The sequence below is a fragment of the Lepisosteus platostomus genome, chromosome 1, assembly GCF_059453375.1.
Source record: "Lepisosteus platostomus isolate fLepPlt1 chromosome 1, fLepPlt1.hap1, whole genome shotgun sequence".
Lineage (NCBI taxonomy): Eukaryota > Metazoa > Chordata > Actinopteri > Semionotiformes > Lepisosteidae > Lepisosteus > Lepisosteus platostomus.
This window is the reverse complement of record NC_142611.1, coordinates 63,061,600-63,087,953: the sequence shown is the minus strand read 5'-3', so window position 1 is coordinate 63,087,953 and position 26,354 is coordinate 63,061,600. Positions and strand designations below refer to the sequence as shown.

Below are 26,354 nucleotides of genomic sequence, written 5' to 3'. Positions count from 1 at the left end.
TCCCATTCCTTGCTGGGATAGGCTCTGGCTCTCCCGCAACCCTTTATTAGAATCAGCAGCTAGAAAATGGATGTTTTTTAACGATGTACTTTAACGAGGCCGCAGAACTGCACTTGGCATCAGTTGCTTCACAAAGTTCAGAGGTGCTCTCAGTGTGACGTAAAGATCGCAGTAATACTAAAATAAGAGAAAACTTTACTCAAGTGGCTTTCCAGAGACTAGCTTGGGGGGGATCAATGGGTGCCATGACGTTGCTCCTGCAGCATGAGTAACTCATGCCCTCCTAACCGGGCCAGGAGAGGATTTGGACTGGAAACCCTTTGGCTATAGTCCCTGCGCCTTAACTATAGGGCCACAGGGACCAGTGATACTCCTCTCCTGCTTTCAGGGAGGCCTCACTGGTGTGTTATACAACATTCACATCCATGTTCATCCACTTCTTCCAATACAGGTTGCTATCCCAGCGAGCAACGGGCACAAGACAGGGTACACTCTGGACGGGACGCCAGTTCATCACAGGGCTCTCAGAGATCCATAATGCCCTTTTCATGCCACCGCCCACTGGACTTTAATTATCTTACTTATTCTAGATTGACACCTTTTAGCTCTATGGATGCTACTGTAATAGAAAGGAGATACACACAGGTTAATTCTCTCTCTACTAATGTGGTTTATTCAACTCACAGTACATTCTACAGATGCAGACGTGTCACATCACATCAGTACAACATGTTTCAGAGATTCCTTTTAATGCCTTCTCTTAAAAATGATATATTGGTCCTAAAAATATAGAAAGGAATAAATTTAAAGTCACAAAAAACTGTACATTATTAAAAATTATTCACTAAACACCACATTTTGGTTATAGAAAAGTATGTCCCTTTTGTGTTAAAAGGAACCTTTTTTTTCATCTTTTCCTATTTTTTTTATTTCGTCGCAGACCAGTAGAGACCAGTTTCACGTCAGTGTCAGAAACCGAAAGCTCAAGCACGTTCAAACACATCGGAACTTGGAAATAAAACCACTTCGATTTAGTTTTCTCAGAATTATTACCCCTCCCGAACCAAGCTCTTGCTAATTCAGTGCGAAGTTAATTTGTGGGTTTTGGAGGAACAGAAGATCAAAATCCAAAAAAGACGAATGAATAAATAAATAAATAGAAGGTTCTTAACACCCGAGAGCAGACTGAACTCAACGTTAAAAGAAACACTATTAAAACAAGACCAGGCCGCAGTCGTCATAGAAATGGAGAACATGACGGCGGAGGAGAAGACACTGAAACTTCCTCGGCAGACGGCGTGCGGAGCTCCATCATGGAAGAACTGGCTCCTCCCCCTACCGAGAGGAGCCCCCGGATCGGTCGGGGTGAGCATGGACGTTCCGGGTTTGGGTACGGATTCGTTTCGCCCTCCAGCAAGACGCCAAGTGTGTAAAGGACGCGGACGTATCGTCGGCCCTGCTGCCCAGCTTTCCTCCTTTTCAAGAATCCGAGAGGCCGCTGGGGGGCGACCACCCTTAAGCAGCCTGCCAGCGGCAGCAGTGTCTGCGCTGGAGCCCCGAGCCCCCCCCCAACCTTCCAATCGGCAATCCTCGCATCCACGTCCGCTGCTCTACGCTGCCCCCTGCAGGCCTTCCTGAAACAGGCAATATCAAAGCTACGGCTCCAGAGAAAGCAATAACCTGCCCGACCCCATGAGTACTTTGCAGAACAGGGTGCCCCCGCCCCCAAAACCCTCTCACGCCTACACCTGCCCACGCCACAGAAGTGACGGAATCGGAGCCTCTCGCGCTCCGCTTCTCAGCGCCAGGAATTCGACCGAACCAAGAGAAACCGATGCTTCAACACCATCCGACACAAAAACCAACAACGGAGAAGAAGACGGGTCTCTGGCGCGTCGCGAGGAGGTGCCGGCCGAGCTGGTAAAGCTTTGCTACCGCGCAGGAGGCGACAGCGCCACCTGGACTCCCCTCCCCCCAGGGCCTTTCATACAAACCCCTGACCCTTTAGCACGAGGAACAGGGCAGCTTCTTTTAGGATGGGGAATGATCAACGAAGTAAAAACCTAGATGCACAACATCCTGAAATCTCTGCCTGGCCAAGGTTCTGAAGAACCTGGGCTTGGACACCAGAACCTCAACCCCCCCCCCCCCCCCCCCCGACGTGTCGAGCAGAACAGACACCGTCTCTACCCACTAGCGTGATGACCTCCTAGGAGCTCTTCGACCCTACCGAGAGTCTGGGGTCTTCAGGCTCCAGGACTACCATAAATAACCAGTACCTCCAGTACTGCACCCCGATCGTGCTTCCCTGAACGAGGACATCCCAATCCACGTTTCCCACTTCTCTCCTTACTCTCGGGACACACTCAAGGGAGAGTCCAAGGGGGAAAGGTCACTGGAAGAGTTTCACGCCACCGGGCGCACCCACGCTTTCAACGGGCAAACGCGCCCTCGAGGAAGACGAGTTCATTCGGGACAGCGCCGAATTTAATCAGTTCTGGTTGCCGGGCAGCGCGTTAGTGTTGCTGTGCCGCCAGAGTGGGAGGTGAGGGTCAGACGGAGGCAGAGCGGGGAGGAGAAGGGGGTATAAAGGGAAGCGAGGGGGTAGGTGCGTCTACAAGGAGGTCAGATTTTCTGAAAAACAGCCGCAGTGTCCAAACTGAACCAGCCAAGCTGGTTTCACAGCCAGTCAAGGAAGGAGGATCCAGGAGGGTCCCTGACCAGCAACGTCCTGGGCCGTCCTGCTGATCAGCCCGAAGGAAGGGACACCCTCGCGGAGACCCCGTGTTCCCCGATCGCCGCCGAGTGGCCGTGGCCGCGGAGGAGAGGACCGCGTTCCCGGTGGCGTGCGGTGGGAGGGGGCCGTTCAAGCTCGCGATTCCCCTGACGAGATGCACGCCAAGAGGTCACCCCGACTCTGACATCCCCCCAACACCTTCTCGCTTTCACAGGGGGCGTGCTCCTCATCAGTAACGTTTACACCTGCCAGGATTTTATCTCTCCGGCTTCGCGAGGAGCTGTTATTTTTGGGCAAGCTCTGGGCCTGTACCACCCACGCAGAACAGGGTCGGTGATGTGGACAACGGCGGCCAGCGTCAGCCCTTTTTATGGGTCTCAGGAAGAACGTGAAACCAGGGAGTTTGTGCACTCCCCCAGGTGTTTCTGTAAAGACAAAGCACACCTGGCTAATTATCTTGGGAGTTCATAAAAGTCCTGGTTGCATGTGCTGCCTTGCTTTCACTAGACCTTCACTAGGAACTCAACTGAGTTCCTACTGCGCAACTCATCTGCTACAACTGATGGATAGTTAATGCCCTGACTGATTATAGTGCAGATCATCAGGAAAACAAGGTTAATGCTATTTAGCCCTCTCCCCACAATCATCAAGGCCTGAATGTCTTCTGAAATACACTAAAAAAACACTTAGCTCTCCGATTACAGAGCTAGAGAGGAATTTTATTCTGAAGTCTTCAGCAGCCCGTCCATGTTGGATAAACCCCCCAGGGTACTGAACAAATCTGAACTGAGAAATCCTAACAACCCTGCCCTCAGACCCAGCTCTGGGCTTTCCCGAACTCTTACCCAGCTGGACCAACACCGAGTTAAAACCAGGGCTCAGTTTCTCACCTTTAGCCAGTCCTGACCCTGGTTAAGATTGGATATTTGTGGTTTTAAGACACCGCAGGCCAGAGCTGCAGAATAACCACACACCCCCACACACACACCCCAGAACTGTTAACAGCCGGACTGGGGATTCTCCTGCTGATCGGATCGGATCTGGCAGACGGATCAGGTCTGCAGCGAGCGTTCGCTCCAGTTGCCGTCAACCAAGTTTGAGGGCAAAAGAAAGATTTCAGTCGCCAAATCCCAACTTCCACCAAAAGCACAGGTCTGGATTCCCAAGATGCACAACTCCCTTTCAGCACCTTGTTCAAACAACGCCAACGACTCCTCTGCGAACCTAAAACGTCAAAGGGGTTCGAAACGATGGGCCCTCCTCGCACCATTCCCAAAAATAAAAAGCAGCAACAAAAAAAACAAAGAACCATCCTCCAATACCTAATAACAGTACTGTGTGTCTAGCAGCATGGCATTCTGGGAAGTTTGCTGTCCGACGGAACAGGACAGCCTTTGAAACAACAAGAGCAGAAATTTCATATTTTTCAGTTTTTTTCTTTTTTTACTGGCCATTTAATGCATTCCCTAGACATCACTAATATGTGCTCTGTACACAGTCACTATTAACCTATTGCTATGAAATAACCCCTGCTAACCTTTGACCTTTTATATATAGGTTTTAAAAAAAATAACAGACATCCAGTCATTGGACTGCTACATGACATTCTTCCGACAAAGGGATATTCCACACCCACTCTGGAGAAGGGAAGCGGTGGGCTGCCAGAGTCCCGGCGACGATGGGGGTGTCCCTGCTCAGGCTGGCCCAGCGCCGTCAGGCCCGCCCTGCCCAGGGACTGCCGCCCGGTCCGTCTGGGAACCACGCCCCCCGAGGGCAGAGGCCACAGAGCCCACTCCTGTGTGGAGCGTGGGCAGGGAGGCCAGGAGCGGGCGATCTGTGGCGCCGATTCCACGGCAACGGGACCTCGGCTCGACGTCTCACCCGAACGCAGCAAGGGAGGCGCGGCTCGGCAAATCCCGGGGGGACCGGGAAGCTCCCCCCGACCCCGCCCTGCGCCCCAAGCCCCCAGCGCCGCCCCACTACCCAGAGCGCGGGGGGTTCGAACGCGGACTGGAGTTTCTCTGGGCCAGCACCCGGAAGAACGGCGGAGTGCGAGTCTACGACGGGCTCTCGCCCGCCTCCCTCTTCCTCCTCTTCCTCCTCCTCACCCCCCACCCCACCAGCTCCCTGCGCACGGACCCCCCACCTCGCAGAGGAGCAGGAGGCCAGCCGGGGCATGAGGGGGAGCCAGCAGGGCAGGGGAGCGGGAGGGGGCCCCAAGCTTCGACGTAGTCCTGAGAGAAGCTGGAGAGGGGAAGAGGGTGCAGGAGTGCCTTCCCTTCCTGCGGAGAGGTGCGCGTGAACAGGCCAGAACCAGGGGAGGGGTTTATAAAGACTGGAAAAACCACCTTCTATAGAAATATACATATATTCATATCTATATGTATATGCTGCAGGCCCCGCGGGGCTCCAGTAGCAGTAGTAGTAGTAATAGTAGTAGTAGTAGTGGGGAGAAAACCTCCAGCGTCCACGACAGGGTGGGGCTCCTGAGGGGCCCACCAGAGGGTCAGGCCTCAGCGCCCCCCAGCCCCCAGCGCCCCACCCCGCCTCTCGCCCGGCCTTCCTTCCTCCCTCCCTCCCAGGCGTCACTTGTCTTTGCCCTGGTAGAACTCGGCCCAGCGGCTCTCGAAGAACTTCCTCATGGAGTGCCCTGCCATGCCCACCTCCGACGTGTCCTCGTTGAACAGCTGGCAGTTGTCGAAGACCAGCTGCGCGTCGGCGGCAAACTCCTCGCAGCTGCAGTACCTGCGGGTACGGGGGGAGGGGGGGAGAGTCAGATCACACTGGCCGGGCCACTGTCAAGAGCTCTGCTGCCCGATCTGCTGCCTCGGTAAAGTAAAAACTGCTCCGCCTTCCTACCAGTCAGCCACAAACCTACATTTGTTTCTTCAAACTCTGTTACAGGAGCTTGTATTGTAGTTATTTAAAGATCACGTTAATTTAGGCTCACAGTGTCTTTTAATTGCCTGATTGAAGCTGAGCCTGTGGTGAAAACTATTAGCCCCAGTCCCACCCTCGAGGCAGCAGGTTATACAACATCTGCAGCACAAAGCCTACCACAGTGGGTCAGACAAGCTCAATTAAGGCTCGACTGGACCAGCTGCACTCCTGCACTGCTGGAAAGCTGCCGCTGGAACTGTCTGGGGGAGCCCTGTCCCATTACCCTACCAAGTGAGAGACTCGACTTATTTACAACAGGGCATCCAGTGTATCTACAAGCTGTCATTCTAGCTAAGCTCTCACTGACCTAAAATATCACAAGGGACCAGGACTGGACACCCTGCAGACACACTGACCACCCCAGGACCAGAACTGGACACCCAGCAGACACACTGACCCCCCCAGGACCAGGACTGGACACCCTGCAGACACACTGACCCCCCAAGTAGCAGGACTGGACACCCTGTAGACACACTGACCCCCCCAGGACCAGGCCTGGACACCCTGCAGACACACTGACCCCCCCAGGAGCAGGACTGGACACCCTACAGACACACTGAACCCCCAGGACTGGGACTGGACACCCTGCAGACACACTGACCCTCCAGGACCAGGCCTGGACACCCTGCAGACACACTGACCCCCCCAGGACCAGGACTGGACACCCTGCAGACACACTGACCCCCCCAGGACCAGGACTGGACACCCTCCAGACACACTGACCCTCCAGGACCAGGACTGGACACCCTGCAGACACACTGACCCCCCCAGGACCACGCCTGGACACCCCCATGTAAAGCCTGTGTCATGTGATATCCACGGCAGCTCTCACCCTCCTTGCAGTAGCCTCTCCCGCATGGTGAGGAAGTCCATGGGATTCTTGATGATGCGGCGGTACCCTGGGACGAGCCGGGGGTTCACGGGCTCCAGGAAGGGCCAGGCATCACTGTGAGACTCCATCTCCATCAGGATGATCCTGCAGCACAGAACCCCGAGCCGATCACGTCACGCCCAGCCCAACGGCACCGGCGTTCTCGTACAACAGAGCACAAACCAGGAGACACAGGGGCCCCCCAGGGCCAGGGGTGGGAACGCCTGCTCTATACCAGGGCTCTGTGGGCACCTGGCGACGGCCAACTGGACAACGGAGGGGCGGACACTCACTCGCAGTAGGTGAGGTCGGGCTGGTTGCGCGTGGCCATGCGCCTGCGTTTTGAGGGCGAGTGGCCGCTGTCCCCTGAGTAGCGGGAGTGTGCGTAGGAGGGCCCCTCCCTCCGCCGCGTCTGCATGCTCCCCCCGCCCCGCCTGGGGCTCTCGTCCTCCTCCGAGCTGCCGGAGCTGAACCAGCCGCCACCGCGGCGCTTCTGCCCCCGCGAGGGCTGCTTCCGTCGCCGCGGAGACTCGCCGTTCGCCTGGGGTAGAAGAGAGGAGGCGGGATTGTTGGGGTGAAATCGGATGAGGTACGGAGTCACAGAAGAGCCGAGGTGGCAGTCGGGACACAAGCCAGTTCTCAGGTGACTCCTGACCCTTTCAGACCCCTCCCCAAGGACTTAATTGAGCTAGTTAATGACTCCAGGGGTTTTACAGGCACCTTTCCAATTGGTGCCTCAGGAAGGCCCAAGCAGGTGTGGAGATCAGAGGCCAGGTGTGCTGACCCTTCTGTGAGGGGCCACGGAGATCCCCATTTTGACTTGGCTCAGGAGATTCAGATCTCCACGTCCCAGGAGTGTCGGTCTCAGCTCCAGGAGGACCCAAGCTCTCTGGGTTTCTTCTCCACCCAAGCTCTCGGTTACAGAGCGGGTCTCATTGACTACAAGGCGGCAACACTCCTCTAACCAGCCTCTGAGGGGTTAGGACTGTACCTCTAATGAAGTGAGTGTTTTTGGTCTCTACAGTGAAAGTGTCGCACTCCATCCTGCGCTGGAGAAAGCAAAACAATCATCACGAGCCAAATGGCAGAGCCTCGGCTAAACCCTTCAATCAGCCGGCTGCCGTGACTACCTGCGCTGGAAGCAGATCTGTTCCACCTACGTGTGCCTGCCCGTTTTCCACACCTGCCTCAGCTGGAGCGGGCTATGTAAGATCAGTCTTTATGTCAACTTAGTCCTTTCCACAAACCTCGCTTTGAGGATACCCTTGCCTTCACGCCTGGCTTGTCTGCTTCCCCTGCATGCGTGTTCTTCTTACTGATCTGGACGCCACTCTCACTCAGGTACAAATAGCAACCCTTACACAAAGACCTCAACTATCATCCTGTACACATCTACTTTACCTAAAGGCTCAGGTTGGGACGCAACCCATAAGCAACTGAGTGCTCCAGGAAGTGAGTCGGGGAGCCCAGCAACTCTTTTGCCTTGAGGGAAGTGGGTCCTCTCCGCACGGCTGTCTCACCTTGGAGATGCAGACGGGGCAAAACCAGTCCCCCTCAGGGATGGCAGTCATTTTGGGGCGCAGGCAGTACATGTGGCAGCCCCGGTCGCAGCCATCGCACAGCAGGAGGGACTCATCGTTGTCGCCCTTGCGGCACACCAGACACGTCTGTGGGAGAGGGGGAGAAAGAGGTGTTAGGGTCCTACGCCCCCTTTTCCACCAAGCTGCGGTTCCATGTCCCCATGGAAACAGGAACCACACAGGGAGCTGAGACGATGCCATATGCAGCGATCACCATGATGACCATATTCGTCTCAACGGGGTGAAGAAGGATATTCTGATTGGGTCGGTTTAGTTTTTAGAACAAATTTTTACTGCCGCCTCCAAACACAAAAGCATTTCTGCCCCCCGCTTCATGTTTCTACTGAAGGAACCCCCTGTGTGGGGGCTCTGTTGTAGCTGCAGGACAACAAAGCTTTGACCATGACAGCAGCAGCACCCCAAAACTCCACTGACCCCCCCCGGCAGCTGGATCCTGGGAGGCCTAGATCTGTGTCAATCAGTGACGCCAGGGGAGGGAAGGAAGAGGCGCCCCAGTGCTACAGCCGGACCAGGCCAGCCTCCTGGCCAAGAGGCTCAGAGAGGAGTCCGCCAGCGAGAGCAGGAAATCCATCTGGGAAGATCCGGATCACTTCGACTGAGGACTTCGATCTGGCGAAGTAAACTAGAGCTAGAGAAAGCTAAAGAAAACGACCGTACTTCAGTTTTGTCTGTTCACGTCACTGGAAGGCCCCCATTGACCATTTTGCTCCAGTTAAGATTTTCGACGTTCCGGAGGGAATGCTGGGCTCTCCATGGTTTTCATTCCAATAGCCTCCAGCAGCCTCCCTGTGGCGCCACCCCACACACACAGCATGGGAGGAAGTGGGAGGAAGGACTGATGTGCCCCCCTTGTGGGGCAGACAGGGACCGGAGAACCACGGAAGAGGAGAAAAGGAACGCGAGAGAAGGGGAGCGGCGGGACGGAGAGAGCGGAAGACGAGGGCGGCTCACCACTTTGACGACGGAGCGCTCCCAGGCGATGGCCCTCTCCAGCTGCAGCAGGCACAGCGCCAGCTGGGCGGCGCTGCGGCACCGGTCCAGCGACTGCCTCCACAGCCGCAGCCTGGGGGTGATCTCGCTCTCCACGCTGCCAACGACAACACAGGGGGGCACCGCGGCGTCAGGCAAGCCCGCACGGAGGGTACAGGCGCAAGCTCCCAGGTGCCCGTCCGCGTGACTGACCCGACCCAGGTGGGAGCTGCTTACTGGGCTCAGACACGGACCGCAGGCAACAGCTCCCACGCCCACTCAGGACACCGTGGATAGGGTGGGGGTATAGGACTAGAGCCGACCAGAGGAGCAGCGGCACACAGAGAGCCCCGGCCAGCCAATCCCACTTGGGGAGTAGCAGTCACAGTCGGCTAAGTCATGTGTAACATGAGCCCCACCCTGCAGCCAGATCGTCCCACTACCCTCCTCGAGATGACCCCGCTGATGGGATATAATAATTCCTTACACTTGTATAGCAGCGCTTTTCTGGACACTCCACTCAAAAGAGAGAGCAGAGTGATGAATAAAGCTTATAGATGGGGATTATTAGGAGGCCACGATTGGTAAAAGCCTGGGGGAAATCTGGTCAGGACACCAGGTAAAGATCCCTACTCTTTTCGAGAAAAGCCCTGGGATTTTTAATGACCACAGAGTCAGGATTTTGGTTTTACAGCTCATCTGACGATATAGGGCCTTTTTACAGTATAGTGTCCCTGTCACTATACTGGGGCACTAGGACCCACACAGACCGCAGGGTGAGCTCCCCCTGCTGCCCCACTAACACCGCTTCCAGGGGGTCTCCCATCCAGGTACTGACCAGGCTCACACCTGCTGAGCTGACTCCGCTGCGAGTTGGGGCGATATAGGATCTAGGGGGTACCCTTACCTCTCGACGTCCACCCTGGGCTCCTCCCCGGGCACGGGGACGGGGGGCGTCAGGGGCGCCAGCTTCTGCACCTCGCTGAGGTTCCAGAGCGGCTCCTTCAGGTACCGCCGCTCGATGTTGCGCTCCAGCGCCGCCAGCCGCAGGACCGCCACGTCCAGGGGGTTGGTGCCGAGCCGCAGGAAGTCCGACCACTCCTTCTTGGTCTTGATGATCCAGTCGTCCGCTGGGTCCACCTTGTGCTCGTGGTACTGCAGGTCCTCCCGGGTCGAGTCCAGTTCTGGTAAGGTCCAACCCTGAGGGCAGAGGCAGGAAAGGGGAATGGCGTGAGCTTCAGCTGGAAAACGGCGTCTTAACGGAGTGAAGCAGAGTGGTTTGTTAATCAATGAAACTAGGAGGCCACTCAGCCCATCTTTACAAGTGAGTAGATGATTAATCCAAGAATCTCATCCAGATGTTTCTTGAATGAAGCCAATGCATTAGTCCTGGAGGGGCGGTGCGGTGACTCTGTAGCTGGAAGGTTGCCGGTTTGTATCCTGCGGCCAGCAGAGGAATCCTACTCCATTGGGCCCCTAAACAAGGCCCTCAACCCCAGCTGCTCCAGGGGCGCCATATAAATGGCTGGCCCTGCGCTCTGACCCCCAGCTTCTCTCCCCGTCTGTGTGTCTCATGGAGAGCAAGCTGGGGTATGTGAAAAGACACATTCCTAATACAAGAAATTGCATATGGCCAATAAAGTGATCTTATCTCTTATCTTAACCACTAAGCTGGGTAGCTTGTTCCACACTCCAACAACCCCTTGCATAAAAAAAAGAGATTCATGTCCTTGCTTTTGAAAGCTTTGCCATGCTGCTGCCACTTGTGTCCTCTGCTTTGTTTCACCGTAAATGTTAAAGAGCGCTCTACAGAAGGACAATGTCAGCTCCCTTCAGCTTCCCCCTCCTTCTCACAAACCAAAGCAATCGTTTCCATGCACTCTGGTCATCACCAGGGAGGGGGAGGTTCTGACTTCTGCATCTGAGGGCACCAAAACTCAAGCCCGGGGCTTTCTGAGATGAACATCCTAATTTCAGACATTTGACTTACAGATTGGGTGGGTTGTGTAAATTTGTGGTTCAACATCAGCTAAAAGCTCCCCCCCCAGCAGTGAGAAGGAGAACCACAAGGAACAGCACTACCAGGAGTTTTGGAAGCAGGGCAGGAGAGACAGCTCATGCATGATCCAGGTCTCCACACATTGACGCTATTTCACGGGTTATTGGGAACTAGGTTTTTAGTCACTAGAGAGCAGCAAAAGAGCCTGATGTAAAGGGTAGCAAACAAGGAAAAGTTCATCCACTGGGCAGGTGTATTGAGCACAGGAACTCTGTATCCAATGGTTTTCATTCCAAATCAGCTCAAATCCCCTGGTCTAACTGATTCCTTGAAACCAAGGGCCTCCAACCCTCAATCAAGTCCAAACATTCACTCTTTTTCGTGATCAAATGCCTGACTTGAAGACTCTTTCTGTGAAAAACTTCAGCACCTTCAGCACTTCAGTCTGACCAGATCCCCCCAGGTGAGCAGTCGGCTGAGCAGATGGGGGCGTGGCCCAGCAGCTCACAGACAGGGCCTGTGACCCTACGGAACACAGCAGGGGGCGTGGCTCGTGCAGGGAGCTTGGCCCCGTGAATAACAGGCTCTCAGCAAGCAGAGCAAAACCAGAAGTCACAGCTGTCCCCTCTCACGACCCCTTGAGCAGGACTGGTCTCAAATATCAGGGGGATGAAATTTAACAGACTGCTGCAGGCAGGATCCATCAGCCCCTGACCTCACCTGCCTGCAGACGTAGTACCCGTTCACACTACCTCTCCAGTGACCCCAGGGAGAGGGGAGGGCATAGGAGTGAGAGCATGGGAAGGTTAGTTGAACCCTGGGCCAGGGCTGGTGTTACACACACTAGGACTCTCCAGCCTGGGCTGGGACAGAGGCGCCTCGCTGCATGGCACCCCCATTGCTTCTTGCAGTATTACTGATGGGACTGGACATCCTGCAGACACACTGACCCCCCCAGGACCAGGACTGGACACCCTGCAGACATACTGACCCCCCCAGGACCAGGCCTGGACACCCTGCAGACATACTGACCCCCCCAGGACCAGGCCTGGACACCCTGCAGACACACCGACCCCCCAGGATCAGGACTGGACACCCTGCAGACACACTGACCCCCAGGACCAGGGCCGGACACCCTGCAGACACACTGACCCCCCCAGGACCAGGCCTGGACACCCTGCAGACACACTGACCCCCCCAGGACCAGAACAAGATGCCCTGGTCTATGGGAAGCCTGTGAGCACAAGAGATGGGACAGTCTGTCTCTCGTTCCCCCAGCACTGCGCCGACAGGGCCCTGGGAACATCATGTCTGTCCCGATGGCAGAGCTGAGTACCAGCAGGCACCTCAAAGGCTCAGCCTGAACACGGGACCCTCTGCGTACAAACAGAACGCTTCCCAACTTCAGCTGCTGACTCTGTTGAGCTGCAAGCATTGGCTGGAGGATCCAGCTGCTTCAAACCAAATCACAACTTCAAACTTCAAAAATCAGAGCAGTCCTGCAGGTCCGGCCCGGAAACACCAGCCCTGTCTGAGGATCTGATGGGAGAGGTGGGGGCTAGGAAAGAAACTGAAGGAGGACAACACTCCCCAACTCCAAACAAGTCTTTGTTAGTAACTGCACCATCAGTCTGACCGAAGATTGCTCGGCTTATGGAGGAAAAACGCCTTAGGAAAAAAAGGGAGAGTGAGGAGGAGGAGGAGGGAATTGCGTGCGCCCCCGAGTTCCCACCCTACTCCTTCCCCCCTCCACTGTCCACCCAGACAAATGTACCTGATGTCCCGGGGAGGCGGAATCCGCGATACTGTCAGTGTCGCTCCTTCCGCAGTGGGGAACCATCTTAAAACATAAATTGGGAAGAAGTGATGACAGCTCTGGAGCCGCAGCGGCAGGGAGACCGGACATGGCTGGGGTCACCGATAACCCGGCTCTGCCCGATCCAAACCGGCCGCGCGCCCGCGGCCCGCATGGCGCCTGACAACTGCAGCCAGAGCCGAGGGGGCCGTTTCGGACAATCCATCTGGGCAATTTTAATACCTTTGCGTACTTCACGTACCTGAGGAATATCTGCCGCTTGCGTTTGGGCATATGCAGCGCCAAATAAACACCAAAATATTACAGAATGGCACGTTTGAATACAAAGGACGCACTCCCTTTAATCCTGACTGACAATTCTCAGACGGAGCTGAGCCCAGGGGAGCTGGTACCATGACAGGCTCTGGCTGTACATGCCGCTGGAGGTGTACACCCTAATATTTTAGTAGGGTGCTATATACACTGGTGTGCTGCCTCATTAGGAATTAAGAGCATTAGTCTCTTGCTGGTAAAACAATTGAAAGATAAAATTGAAAAAAAGCACAAAAGGAGTAAAAATTTCTCCTCCCATAATGTCAAATTGATGCCACACCTCCAAAATGAGCCGACGGCGACTCACACGGACCGTCACTAGAATAGGACCAGTCCATTTTCCAGTGCTCCTCAGCTAATCTACAGAGCTCTCAAACCTGAACACCACCTCTACCTGCTCTTATGGAACAGGAACACGGGCCCCGAACTACAATTCCCAGAAGCCCATTGCTGCTCCTGACCTTGAGCTGGAGGTCGGCGGCAAGGACGCGCTGCTCCACGTCCTCCACCCACTGCAGCACGTGGAGGTCCATCTCCATGGTGCGCGCGCACACGTCCCACTGCTCTCGCATCGCCTGGCACACCGGGCTGGACTCGTCCAGGGTCAGCTGGAATATGGGGTCTGGGCAGAGGAGAAAGACCGCAGATGTGAGCTTTGCCCGACAGTGAGAAGCACAGCCAGAGCAGATCCTGACACCCCACTGGCCCTCCTGCTCCTGCCAGAGTGGATCCTGACCTCCCACCAGCCCTCCTGCTCCTGGCAGAGCAGATCCTGACCTCCCACCAGCCCTCCTGCTCCTGCCAGAGCGGATCCTGACCTCCCACCAGCCCTCCTGCTCCTGCCAGAGCGGATCCTGACCTCTCACCAGCCCTCCTGCTCCTGCCAGAGCAGATCCTGACCTCCCACCGGCCCTCCTGCTCCTGCCAGAGCGGATCCTGACCCCCCACCGGCCCTCCTGCTCCTGCCAGAGCGGATCCTGACCCCCCACCGGCCCTCCTGCTCCTGCCAGAGCGGATCCTGACCCCCCACTGGCCCTCCTGCTCCTGCCAGAGCGGATCCTGACCCCCCCACTGACCCTTCTCCTCCCAGAGCAGATCCTGGCCCTGCGTGTGCGCACCGTTCTTGGGCCGCGTGCAGACCTCGGACAGGAACTCCATGTGCTTGGACAGGTGCTTGTGTAGCGCTTTCTCCCTGATGCCGCGGGGGTGCAGTGCTCGCAGGAGAGCCGCCAGCTCCTCGGGGTCCCGGATCCACCACCAGCCCCTCCTCATCTCTACGGGGAACAAGAATTGGTGGGGTTAACGAAGCAGGGGCGAATTTGGGCAACCCACGCCACGGGTTTCGTGCAGAAGAACAAGGGGGGCATCCCTCCCCCACCCCCCCCGCTGACATGCTGCAAAAATGACCCCAAAAGCGCGAGACCAGCGGCGATTCCTCTCCTAGTTCAGCTAGTCGAGCGATGCAGAAACCCATGCTGCAGCCTCTGGTCTCTCACAATCCCCACAGTCAGCTTGCCTTGCAAGGTCTGCCAAAGCAGACGTCCCCCCTCCTCCTCCAGCCCCACGGTAATGAGGGACCCAGGCCCGACCCTTCAGGGACCCTCCAAGCTACGTACCCCTCGAGCTAGAACACCACCAGAGTCACTGCTCGGCAGCCAGCGCTCATATTCTTGGCAGTAAAGGGTTTCACGGTGCCCTTGCCGTGTGTCTGCTGAAGGAGCGAGGCTGTCGGGACGCAAACCCGCGCTTCCCAAACGCAGAACTTCTGTGCGAGGGGACGGTTAACCCACAGGGCAAAACCATCGCGCGCGAAAACCCCGTCCGCATCCCTCACGCTCGCAGAAACCCGGGAAAGCAGGACAGGACCACTCTGCCCGCAGAAGGGAAACGAGCGTCTGTCTCCACGGGTCAAAGGGCGGAGGACGAGCTCTGTGATCACAGGTCCGAGCCTGGGTGACAGCGGCGCGGTGGGCCGATCCCAGGCGGAGGTGGGGGACTTGCCTGCAGGGATGGGCTGGGCGACGAGCTGAGTGAAGTACTTCTGCTCGATCTGGCGTAGCAGCTTGCTGGGGGGGCGGCCCCGCCGCTTGGTGCCCCCTGGCAGGGAGAACCCCAGGGCGGAGGGGTCCCCGGGATTCTGGGCGGGGCTGCTGCCCCTCCTCCTCCTCCGGCGGTCCGGCTTGAGCAGCGGAGTGGAGCAGACCAGCGGGGCGCTCAGGTCCAGACTGGGAGCCAGGGACACGGGACACTGTACGGGGAGAGCGAGCGGACAAGGAGGTTCATCACGAGGGCGGGGGGCGGAACAGAGACAGGCGGTTTTAAACTGGAGGCGTAACTGGCCTCTTAACTTTTACACTAGATTGTCGGGCTGCAGAAAGCGAAGGGAGACCAACGCGCTTCAAGGACAACGCGACGGCCCGGACGGCACGTGAGCGCCCCCTACCTGCAGGAGCGAGGCAGTGTGGGCCGGCAGGCTGGCCTGGGTCGCGCTGGGAGGAGCGTCTCCGGATGAAGGGGCTTGGGAAAGGGAGGAGGGGTCGCAGGGCGTTTTGGGGAGCAGGTTGAACCACTGGCCGCGTTTCTCCGCCATCTCCTTGACGCTGTCCTCGGCCGCGGCCTGCGCCTCCTCGCCGTTGGCCGGGGAGCCCTGCGACTGGCTCAGCCAGGAGAGGAAGGCGGACTGGTTGAGGTCCTGCTGGGCCGGGCCGGCGCCGCCGGGGGGCTCCGGCGTGTCCTCGGCCGCCGCGGCCTTGCTGCTGCGACGCCGGCGGCGGTTCTTGGCGGCGCGCAGGTGCAGCTCCACCTCCGGTTTGATCTTGCGCGGGCGGCCCCGGCTCCGGGGGCTGCTCATCAGGGAGGCCTCGCCGGGGAGGGGGTCCTCCAGGAGCGGCTGGGGGGCCACCGCCACAGGGGGAGGGGGAGGGGGAGGGGGAGGAGGGGGAGGGGAGAGGAAGGACACGGGCACCTCCGTTTTGGGCTCTTTCTTCACGGGGGAGATAACGGGGACCGTGAAGCGCAGGGATTCCTCCTTGACGAACGGATCCTCGGGGGCTGCCGGCACACAGAGCACAGGGGGTCAGCGAGGTGCACCAGATCATAACTCCAGAGATCAGCCTCAATCCCACAGGCGGCAGCTCCACACCACTGTCTCCACCAGTGTCCCAGTCCCCTCTCCCATCCCTTTCCAGTCCAAGCCAGTCCCCCCTCCCATCCCTCTCTAGTCCCAGTCCCAGCCCAGTCCCCTCTCCCATCCCTCTCCAGTCCCAGCCCCCTCTCCCATCCCTCTCCAGTCCCAGCCCAGTCCCCTCTCCCATCCCTCTCCAGTCCCAGCCCAGTCCCCTCTCCCATCCCTCTCCAGTCCCAGCCCAGTCCCCTCTCCCATCCCTCTCCAGTCTCCTCTCCCATCCCCCTCCAGTCCCCCTCCAGCCCCAGCCCAGTCCCCTCTCCCATCCCTCTCCAGCCCCAGCCCAGTCCCCTCTCCCATCCCTCTCCAGCCCCAGCCCAGTCCCCTCTCCCATCCCTCTCCAGCAGCTTGCTTTTATTTTTTCCACAGGAGTAACACAACTACCTCCTACAAACAGGAAAACCCCACAGACTCCAGGGGCAGGCTGGATTCCCCCGATTCCACACCTCTGGCTGCCGTAATCAAACCAGGAAAACCTCCGAGTAGGTAGCTTGCGGTCAGGAAACAGTGATGTAAGAGCAAGCCGGGACACCTGCTGGAAGAGCGGTGTGGCACTGGGGCTGCTCTGCTGCTCCGCATCACCCACACTCCACTACCCGGACAACACCTTCACCCTGCACTGAGCACTCCTTTAATGCACAAACCAGTCCGAGCATGTCAGCGACTCACGCCAACCTTCCTTACACAGCCAGATGGAGACAAACTCACTGGCCAAAATATTCCACCCCCACAATGACAATTTCCATCAGCTTCCCTGGCCTGAACAATCCCCAGACCTCACTCCTGCTGGAACCCAGTGGAACCAGTGGACCTTTCCAGTTCAGTCCCAACACAAAGCCACAACTCCTCACAACCCCAGCTGAAGGCTGTCCTATGGGTGCAGAAAGCCAATATACTGTTTGCTGTTGGCCGTGTTGGGAGGGGTTTCTAATATTTTGGGTACAGTGGGTACAATCAGCTGAGTAACGATGACAGCCAGAACCACAGACCCAGGCTGTCCTGCCGGAGAACCACCTCACCTTGGATCTCCTCCGGACCCTCGACCAGCACCCCACCCACATGGGGGAGGACCCAGTACCGGCGCCGGTACCGGTCCTGACCCAGAGACACCGCCCGCAGGGAATGGGAGCACTGCAGCAGCTTCTTCCGGAAGAACACCTGCCGCTGAGGAGGGACAGCGGGGGAGCAGAGGGAGAGAGAGAAACGTTAGGAACTTGCGTCCATTTTTCCCCACAACCTCCTTGGGAGAAAAGGGAGTCACTATGCAAGAGCATGATCTGGACAATCGCGGTTTTCATTCCCACATGATGACAACAGATCACACGTCTGCAATCGTACACCAACAGATCACACGTCTGCAATTGTACACCAACAGATCACACGTCTGCAGTTCTGACTGCAGTTCTCCTTTTAGCAGTCAGCGATGACGCCCGGAAGAAGGAAACTCCACGCCTCCCGTTCCCCAGCACAGACTGAGCTCTGCGGCCCAGACTGAGCCAGCTCGACCCCGGATCGCGCCGCCGGCCGTGTCAGGCAGTGAGCCTCTCCACCGCACCACGCCGGCAATGGCTCATATTTCCAGCCGAGAGGGGGGCTGCGCCCAGCCTTACCTTGGTTAGCTTATCGATCTGTCGCTCCAGCTCGGGGACGCTGGCGGTGGAGGGGCTCTCCCCCTGCAGAAACAAGAAGAGGGTTACCCCGAATGGCCGGCGTGCACGTGTGACCTCCCCCCACCCCCCAGCCACCTCGAACAGAAAAGAGGAAACATGCAATGCAAGGAACTCCCTGACGAAAGAGCACCATCGCAGCTCACCCACAGCGGGCTACGGTGCGCAGCAGAGAAACCCGAGCCCTGGAGCGCTCACGTGACTGAACACAATGACCTCCATCCGCACAGCCCAGCGCTGAAGCCCAGCCTCCTGATTTTCCACCTGGACTGGTGCCTGGCAGGGGTGGGCCCTGAATTCTCGCTGGTCTTTGAGTTCTAGACTTGCCGATCAAAGCCACAGCCCAGCGACTTGTTAGCAAGAGCTGAAAACCATGTACAGCGCTGGCTGCCTCGTTCCACAGCACTGCTCTGCTGTGCTGGAGTCAGCTTGACAAGCCAGCCACCAGACTAATTCCTGGTTTCATCAGAATGGGGTAAAGAAACTGAACCTCTTCAGCCTGGAGGAGTGGAGATTACACAGGAACCCGAGCGCTGCACCTTTCTGGTGGGACGTCTGTTACACAAGCTTCAACGCAAGGCTTGTACAAGACAGACGTACAGATTCTTGATCAGCTCTTAACCATTACATTTTCTAACCACTTCATCCAATACAGGGTCATGGGGGAGCTGGAGCTTATCCCAGCAAGCAAAGAGCACAAGGCAGGTCGCACCCTGGACAGGACACCAGTCCACCATAGGGTACACAAACCAGGGCCAGTTTTTCCAGAAGCCAATTAACCCACCAGCATGACTGTGGGAGGAAACCAATGTGAACACAAGCAGAACATACAAACTCCACACAGACCTCGCTGAGCTTGGCGTCCTCCTTGCGCGCGCGGCGCCCGCTCCGCTCCAGTGGCCCGCTCTCCTCCAGCGTCAGGCTCTCCTCCTCGGCCACGCGGGCGCTGCGCCGCCGGTCCTCCAGGCACAGCTCCACCTCCGAGCGCCCCGTCTTCCTGGCCAGGGCCACCTTCAGCCTGCAGAGAGGAGGGAGGGAGAGACTCATCCAGGGCGACTGGATTTTCGAACCTGCACCCCATCTCCAGCCTTAGCCAGATAACGCAGCGCCCTGGGCCTACTGCAAGAATAGAGGCACCCAATCGTCACAAGAAACACGAGGTACTTCCTTAACATTGCCAGGGACTGGGGTCCCGGAGAGCATCATCTTCGCCTCTGCTGGCCTTTTGCTAAAGCTCACTGATCTGGAGTCTTGTGCCGTCATCATCAGAGTCAGTCACAAGCGAACACGAGTCTCTCACCTCCGCAGCTTCCCCTCAATGATCCACTTGTTCTTCCTGTAGGTGGCCATGTTCTCCAGCGTGCTGTCGATCTCGCTGCAAAGACAGAACGAGCCGAGCGTCAGGAACGGATCCGTCCGTTCGTTGGTTACGCCCCACAGACGTCACCCCGACAGGGGGCTCGCCCAGGTGGGCAGGCCCTGGGAGGCACACGAGCCTGCGCGACCTCCGACGCCCCCCCCCCTCACCTGATGACGATGTTGCTGCCGTTGAGCTCGTCGACCAGGAAGGCCAGTACCGCGGCCTTGACGTCGGGGGGATGGGCCTGGAAGGGCTTGGTCCGCAGGCTGTCGCAGACTTCTGCCTCGAACCCGTACGCCTCCAGGAAGATCCGCAGCCCCTCCGACACGCTGCTGCGATTCAGATCCAGGTCGGCCACTTTGTCCCCCAGGATCTTCATTCACGAGCAGCGAGAGGGCAGGGGTCCTGACTCATTTCCGAAGTTTCTGCTCTGGTGTTCCAGAGATTAGGATTGGGAATTAGGGGCCGCACTGCAGCCAGCGCAGGGCGAGGCGACTGTCGTGCTGTCCCATCATGCACCGTGCAGCTGGAGTCCGCGTGTTTGGGGCACCATGGGGAAGGTGTGCTCGCCTCTGTTGTCACACGAGCACACCACAGTCCCGTGCACTGGGCGCCACGTCTCCCTGTCCCCCGGCGCCCTCCGAGAGGGATCTCGGAAAAGGCCACGCGCCTGGGTTGTATTACAGCTGCTGCCCTCACCCGCCCCAGTCAGTGACAGTGACTCCTGTTTCAAAATCAAGAGCAGCTGAGGTCTTAGAACAACCACCCCCCCCCCTCCGCCCTCCACAGCGCTGCCTCATTCCACAGAAAGGTCACGGCACTAAACTTAGAGCAGCAGAACAGACTGGGAGGTCGGTTAAAGCAGGAAAGGGCAAAGAAAAATCCAGTTTCCTGACAAATGAAAACGACACCCTCCCCTCCGCCCTGCTCCACGCCGGAGATCTCGGCCTAAACCAGACAAAACGACGGCATGGAGGATAAAGGTCAAAGGTTGTCGTGCCACAGTGCATCCCCAGTGCTCGGACCCTGAATCCCTGATCGCAGCACCAAACACCTGTACAGCCAGCGATCTGGTTTCTGCAGCAGGCGACACTCGGAGTTCACTGCTCTGCCCTGGCAGGGAACGTCAAGACACAAACGCCGCTACATATCCTGTTATCCCAGGGACCATGATCCCACGATCCCTGGTTCGTAGCCGAGCAGGGACCCTAGCGCTGCTGCCGACAACAGCACCAGCCACGAGAAAGAGACACAGGATGCCTCTTGCGTATATAGCACCTTGCGACTCAAATCTTTACAGAGTCCTGGCTGACACAGGCAGACACCAAGACACCCGTCAAGAGCTTCTTGACCCTGACCTGCAGAACCCCCTAGTCTCCTAGATTCAGACCAATTAAGCAATTAAGAACTATTAGTTAACTGGACCCTTACATTTTCTAGACTGAATCACTAAAAATCCCACCATCCCTACAGAAAGTCAATAATGACTGAAACCTCTTTAGAGCCATAAGTAATCGTAAAGGTCTAATTTAAAAAGACAAGACTTTCAATTGATTAGCAGAGAGCTACTCTATAATATTAAAGTTGTTCAAAAAGAGTAAAAGAGCCAGCAGAGACTGGGGTCATGATGCCCCACTTCACCCCCGACTAAGACAAGAGTGCACCTCAAGCGCTCTTTTCCCACGCTCACAAGCCTACAAGACCAAGCCCACAGGGGAAGACAGACCATGAAACGTGTGGGCTCACACTGCTGCACACTCTCATGCAGAAGGGTGCTGTTAGCAACAGTCCTGGGGGAGGGGGGCAGGACTGAATCCTGGCTTTCGCTCTGTTCCTTAATGGATCCGATTAGCGATGTTTTTTTAAGCAGGTTAGTGAAAAGAGCCGAAGAGCTCGGCATCAGTCAGCCTTCTGATGAAGAGGATTAAACCCACAGAACAGTCTGCAGCTGGACTAGACAGGCAGAGGAGTGAAGGTGACAGATCACACAGAGGAGACGATGTCTGAACACACTACTGGACAGAGAGGGACAGATACGAACGCACAGGAGACGAGATCTACACAGCTAGCTGGGAAAACGCAATGCACAGATCTACAGTCGCCATCAGTCTGGCAGAAGGCAGTATTCGGGGACCCCCACGCCCCCCCACTGACCTTGTGCGTCTCCCCCCGAGGTCAGCACGGCGATGGCCTTGCCCTCCCCCATCCTGGTGGGGTCCACGGCGCTGGGGCTGGTCATGGCGGAGTCCACACCTGGGCGACGCAGGAAGGAAAGAAAAAGAGAGAGAGTGGCGGACGAGCCCCTCTCCGATCAGCTCTCTCCGGCAGAGTGGAGGACTGAGTCTCCTGGCAGACAGGGGTATCGCTTTCGAGAGCGCACACACACACACACCACCGCCCCCCCCCCCCGCCTCTCACACTCACTGAGCTATGAATAGCGCCCGGCCTTCCCTGGCTCCGCTTGAGCCAGACCACTGCTTCACTGCTCCTGTTTTACACCCTGACTGCTTCCCCCAGCACACAGGCTCCACACAGACAGGACACGAGCGAGGCCCCTGACCAACCCCAGGCACTCCCAGCTTCCCGCCTATCCTCGGAGTCCTCAATCCGGCTGATTTTCCCCTTCGCACGGAACCCCGGTTGAAGGTTTCCAGTCAGGGCTGTTCTAATCGGAGCACTTTCCCATCTCCTCAGGGAGAAGGAGTTACAGGGACTTGGAAAAACTGCCGAATCACAATAAGGAACGTTTGAGATTTTAGATAAAAATCCACCACACAACCCACCAACTGAGAGATTAATCATTTCTTCCCACATATGTAAAAAGAAGAGATGAGTTGTTGCTTTTTACAAGCAACACGGCTACAATTGAGATATTACACATACTTTCACTACATGAGGAACCCACCACTACCAAAGCCATTAAAAACATCCTGAAATTTAACCAGAAGAGTCCAATAAGAACACATTTTCATTTACAATGCTGATGTTGAGCAACAGGTCATGACTGGAGAAATATCACTTTGCTCAATAGCGCAACAGCTGTGCCTCACCTGGGATTTGAGCCCGCAATCCCACTGCACCACAGCCCAGAACCCCATCCAGTGCTCCAGGCTGCTGCTCCCAACGCCATGGAGACCTGTGAACTGCAGGAACAGCTGGGACAGACCGTGGCCTGAGGGATTCCTCAGGGATCTGAAGTTTCCGCAGCCCAATCCCATCCCAATCCTGCAGCAGGACGGCCGTCAGCTGGGTGGTGAGGAGGGAGGTGGTGTGTGGGATTGCATTTTACGTTCCACTGGTTTCAACCACATTGAGATTTCTGGTCAGGAAATTTGGCCAGGACACCAGAGTAGGGTTACATCCCTACTCTTTTCTTGAAAAGCCCTGGGATTTTTAATGACCACAGAGAGTCAGGATCTCTGTTTTACTTCTCATCTGAACGATGGAGCCATTTGACTTGTGGGGGGGAGAGACAGAGATCCTAATAGGGAGAAATATAGTTTCCCTCTTTTGAACTGGCGTCACCAGCTGCAGGACTCCTGATTAAAGGTCATGAGTCCCATGACATTATTTCTACATGAGGTTCCCATCTGCCCAAATTTACAATCATTTCCCATCAGATGGCGTGGGCTCCCACTCAAGAGCCCAGCAGCAGGCAAAGCCTGGAGTGGATCGGACTGCTGTGCAATGGGAGGCCGGGTCAGTCCCCTGCACACCACAGGCGGAGCACAAACGAACGAGCCCGGTTCGGTTCTCCTGCGCGGTTCTGGGGAGGCGGGCGGGCGAATGACGTCACATCCCCGACGAAATAAGACGCTATATCGCGGGAAAGCACAAACGCTACTTTAAACGGCACAGAACGGCACAAACGAATGCGACGGGTTTCAGTGTTTGTCCTGTTCGCAGGCGGGGGTGGGGGGCAACTTCCCGGAGCTACCCGGACCGCCGGGGCGGCTGTGACGTCACTAGTCAGAAAGAGAAGCCGCTCACAGGTTTCGTGGCCGAACACGGAGTTGGAGTCGCTGGAGCCTTCATCAGTAGAGTCATCTTCAGAGGATGAGTACAGCCCTGCACAGACACACAGACAGAGAGCGAGACAGGGCCATAATCAGGGGGTTCACAGCGTGCGAAAGGCGTGACTCCCCGAGACAGCGCTCGCATTCTCTCAACCCACGGTTACGGCCTTCAGGTAACTTCGTAACGTTATCATTAATCTTATTGTTAAGTTTTCCATAACTTCTGTGAACTCGCCGTCAGCACAAATAAGCCCTTTATCATTAGCCTCTGTGCTGCACAGGGCACTTTCACGAAGCTGCGAGACTTCAGACCCGTAAGACCTGGAAAAAACGAGCAGCTGCGCAGATGCCTGCAGATCTGTGAGAAATCTGCGCAACAACGGGAGCGCCATCACCACAAGCGTCGTCATTTCCGCAGACATGCGCACACTGCGAGACTGTGCAAAACCAAAATCTCTCTCGCACCTGTACCGCAAATCTGCATTCGGGCGTGAGGATTCATAGCGTCAGGGGGAGTAAAGAGGCTGAAAAGCCGATTTGAGAGTGACAGGAGTACACGGTCAGCCGCTGACCTACGTGGCCGAACCGATTGCAACACAGACACCCACCTTTATGGAGGCGCTTGGACGCCCGGTAATAGCCGTGCGCGGGGTCTCTTCTGCGTGGAGACACAGCCGTGTCCTCGAGGAGGGAACTCGACAGGCTACGCGACTCGCGGTTACACATCGTTGCCTAAACCGGCCCGCGGCGCGTGCTCTTTCACGCAAAATCACCGACGACGTCAACAACACGTCGGAACAACACTGCTGTCGAAGTTCCGGGAGCACCGCAAGATCCCGGCTGCAGCCTGCGGTCCGAGCGTCAATCCGGTCCTCTTGTGCGCCCCTCGCTTTATTCAATTAAACTCCAATCGCCCCTCCTCCCTGACGCCATACTTGAGGACGGCTCGCTTGATGACGTCAGCTCTTCTCACACTGACGTCACTTCACCACTTCCTCCATGACGCGATTTGATTCTGGTTAACGACACAAACAGCCTGAACAGACATGATTTTCTGCTGCTCAGAATGCCTTTTTGCTTAAGTAAGCTCTTTATACCACGTCTCAAACGGAAGTGGAAAGTTGCGGAATATCTTGAACGAAAATAGGATGTTACGATGTTGATTTTTGATGTTGAACAGTGGATTTTATCATCCTGTTGCCTCAGCCTGAGCCCAGACTAGGGGAGATGCCTGTCAAGTACACTGGGCTGTTAATTCCCCCTTCTCCTATTCCCCCACCCCCAACTGACTCCCAATCACCCCCCTCCTCCTACTCCCTCACCCCAACTGACTCCCAATCACCACCCTCCTCCTACTCCCTCACCCCAACTCACCCCAATCACCCCCCTCCTCCTACTCCCTCACCCCAACTGACTCCCAATCACCCCCCTCCTCCTACTCCCTCACCCCAACTGACTCCCAATCACCACCCTCCTCCTACTCCCTCACCCCAACTGACTCCCAATCACCCCCCTCCTCCTACTCCCTCACCCCAACTCACCCCAATCACCACCCTCCTCCTACTCCCTCACCCCAACTCACCCCAATCACCCCCCTCCTCCTACTCCCTCACCCCAACTCACCCCAATCACCCCCCTCCTCCTACTCCCTCACCCCAACTGACTCCCAATCACCCCCCTCCTCCTACTCCCTCACCCCAACTCACCCCAATCACCACCCTCCTCCTACTCCCTCACCCCAACTGACTCCCAATCACCCCCCTCCTCCTACTCCCTCACCCCAACTCACCCCAATCACCACCCTCCTCCTACTCCCTCACCCCAACTCACCCCAATCACCCCCCTCCTCCTACTCCCTCACCCCAACTGACTCCCAATCACCCCCCTCCTCCTACTCCCCCATCCCAACTCACCCCACTCACCCCCCTCCTCCTACTCCCTCACCCCAACTGACTCCCAATCACCACCCTCCTCCTACTCCCTCACCCCAACTCACCCCAATCACCACCCTCCTCCTACTCCCTCACCCCAACTGACTCCCAATCACCACCCTCCTCCTACTCCCTCACCCCAACTCACCCCAATCACCACCCTCCTCCTACTCCCTCACCCCAACTCACCCCAATCACCCCCCTCCTCCTACTCCCCCATCCCAACTCACCCCACTCACCCCCCTCCTCCTACTCCCCCATCCCAACTCACCCCACTCACCCCCCTCCTCCTACTCCCTCACCCCAACTGACTCCCAATCACCCCCCTCCTCCTACTCCCTCACCCCAACTGACTCCCAATCACCCCCCTCCTCCTACTCCCTCACCCCAACTCACCCCACTCACCCCCCTCCTCCTACTCCCCCACCCTCAACTCACCCCCACAGCTCACCCCACCTCAACTTCACCCCTCACCCCCCCATGTCCAGGCCCTGTGCCACATGTCAGGCAGACAGGAAGTGCTGAGTCACCGCAGGTCGGAGCTACAGAATAACCACACCCCCCAGCCCCCCGTTCCCCCGGCCCACCTTCACCAGGCGGCCTCCTCCTCCGCAGCAGCAGCAGCGCCCTCCGCAGGTGCAGCAGGCCCCAGCACATGGCGGCCGCCAGGCCCGTGGAGACCAAGAGCTTGGCCACCAGGACGCACAGCTCCCACATCCCGCCGTGCCCGCAGTCGTCCGCCGGCCCGGCTTCCTGGGTATTTATAGCGCTGACGTCGCTGCCAGGGCAGGCCCAGTGAACAGTCCCGAGGAGCCCCGCCCTCCTGCTGCTTCCTGGAGGCTGACTGCTCACTCAGACGGCCCTTCGAGCCAGACCGGTCGGCAGGAGGCTCTTGACCTGGGTGACCTGAGAGAAGCCAGGGTATCGGCTTCAACCACCTGGCTGGGAACC

General features: G+C 57.1%; 1 protein-coding gene across 1 annotated transcript; it reads right to left on the bottom strand.

Annotated features, from left to right (window-relative positions):
• Nucleotides 1–650: 650 nt before the first annotated feature.
• On the bottom strand, nucleotides 651–19,835 carry LOC148678403 (bromodomain adjacent to zinc finger domain protein 2A-like). The gene is made up of 16 exons (XM_088633457.1): nucleotides 19,624–19,835; nucleotides 19,397–19,471; nucleotides 18,943–19,114; nucleotides 18,040–18,102; nucleotides 17,449–17,593; nucleotides 15,689–16,296; nucleotides 15,247–15,493; nucleotides 14,322–14,519; nucleotides 13,707–13,867; nucleotides 12,892–12,957; nucleotides 10,026–10,318; nucleotides 9,101–9,236; nucleotides 8,069–8,215; nucleotides 6,842–7,089; nucleotides 6,510–6,653; nucleotides 651–5,482 (listed from the first exon to the last, which is right to left on the bottom strand). Exons 1-16 carry the CDS (start codon nucleotides 19,833–19,835, stop codon nucleotides 5,323–5,325), a joined length of 3,075 nt encoding a protein of 1,024 aa, XP_088489583.1. The 3' UTR covers nucleotides 651–5,322.
• Nucleotides 19,836–26,354: the final 6,519 nt, after the last annotated feature.

Bases quoted from the DNA above. Each gene is read 5' to 3' on its own strand.
- LOC148678403 (XM_088633457.1), bottom strand. From the start codon at position 19,835: ATGAAGATCCTGGGGGACAAAGTGGCCGACCTGGATCTGAATCGCAGC. The intron at 16,297-17,448 runs GTGAGGTGGTTC...GTGTGCCGGCAG, and splicing joins GGGTCCGGAGGAGATCCAAG to CCCCCGAGGATCCGTTCGTC. The intron at 12,958-13,706 runs GTCAGGAGCAGC...TTATGTTTTAAG, and splicing joins CCGCCGACCTCCAGCTCAAG to ATGGTTCCCCACTGCGGAAG.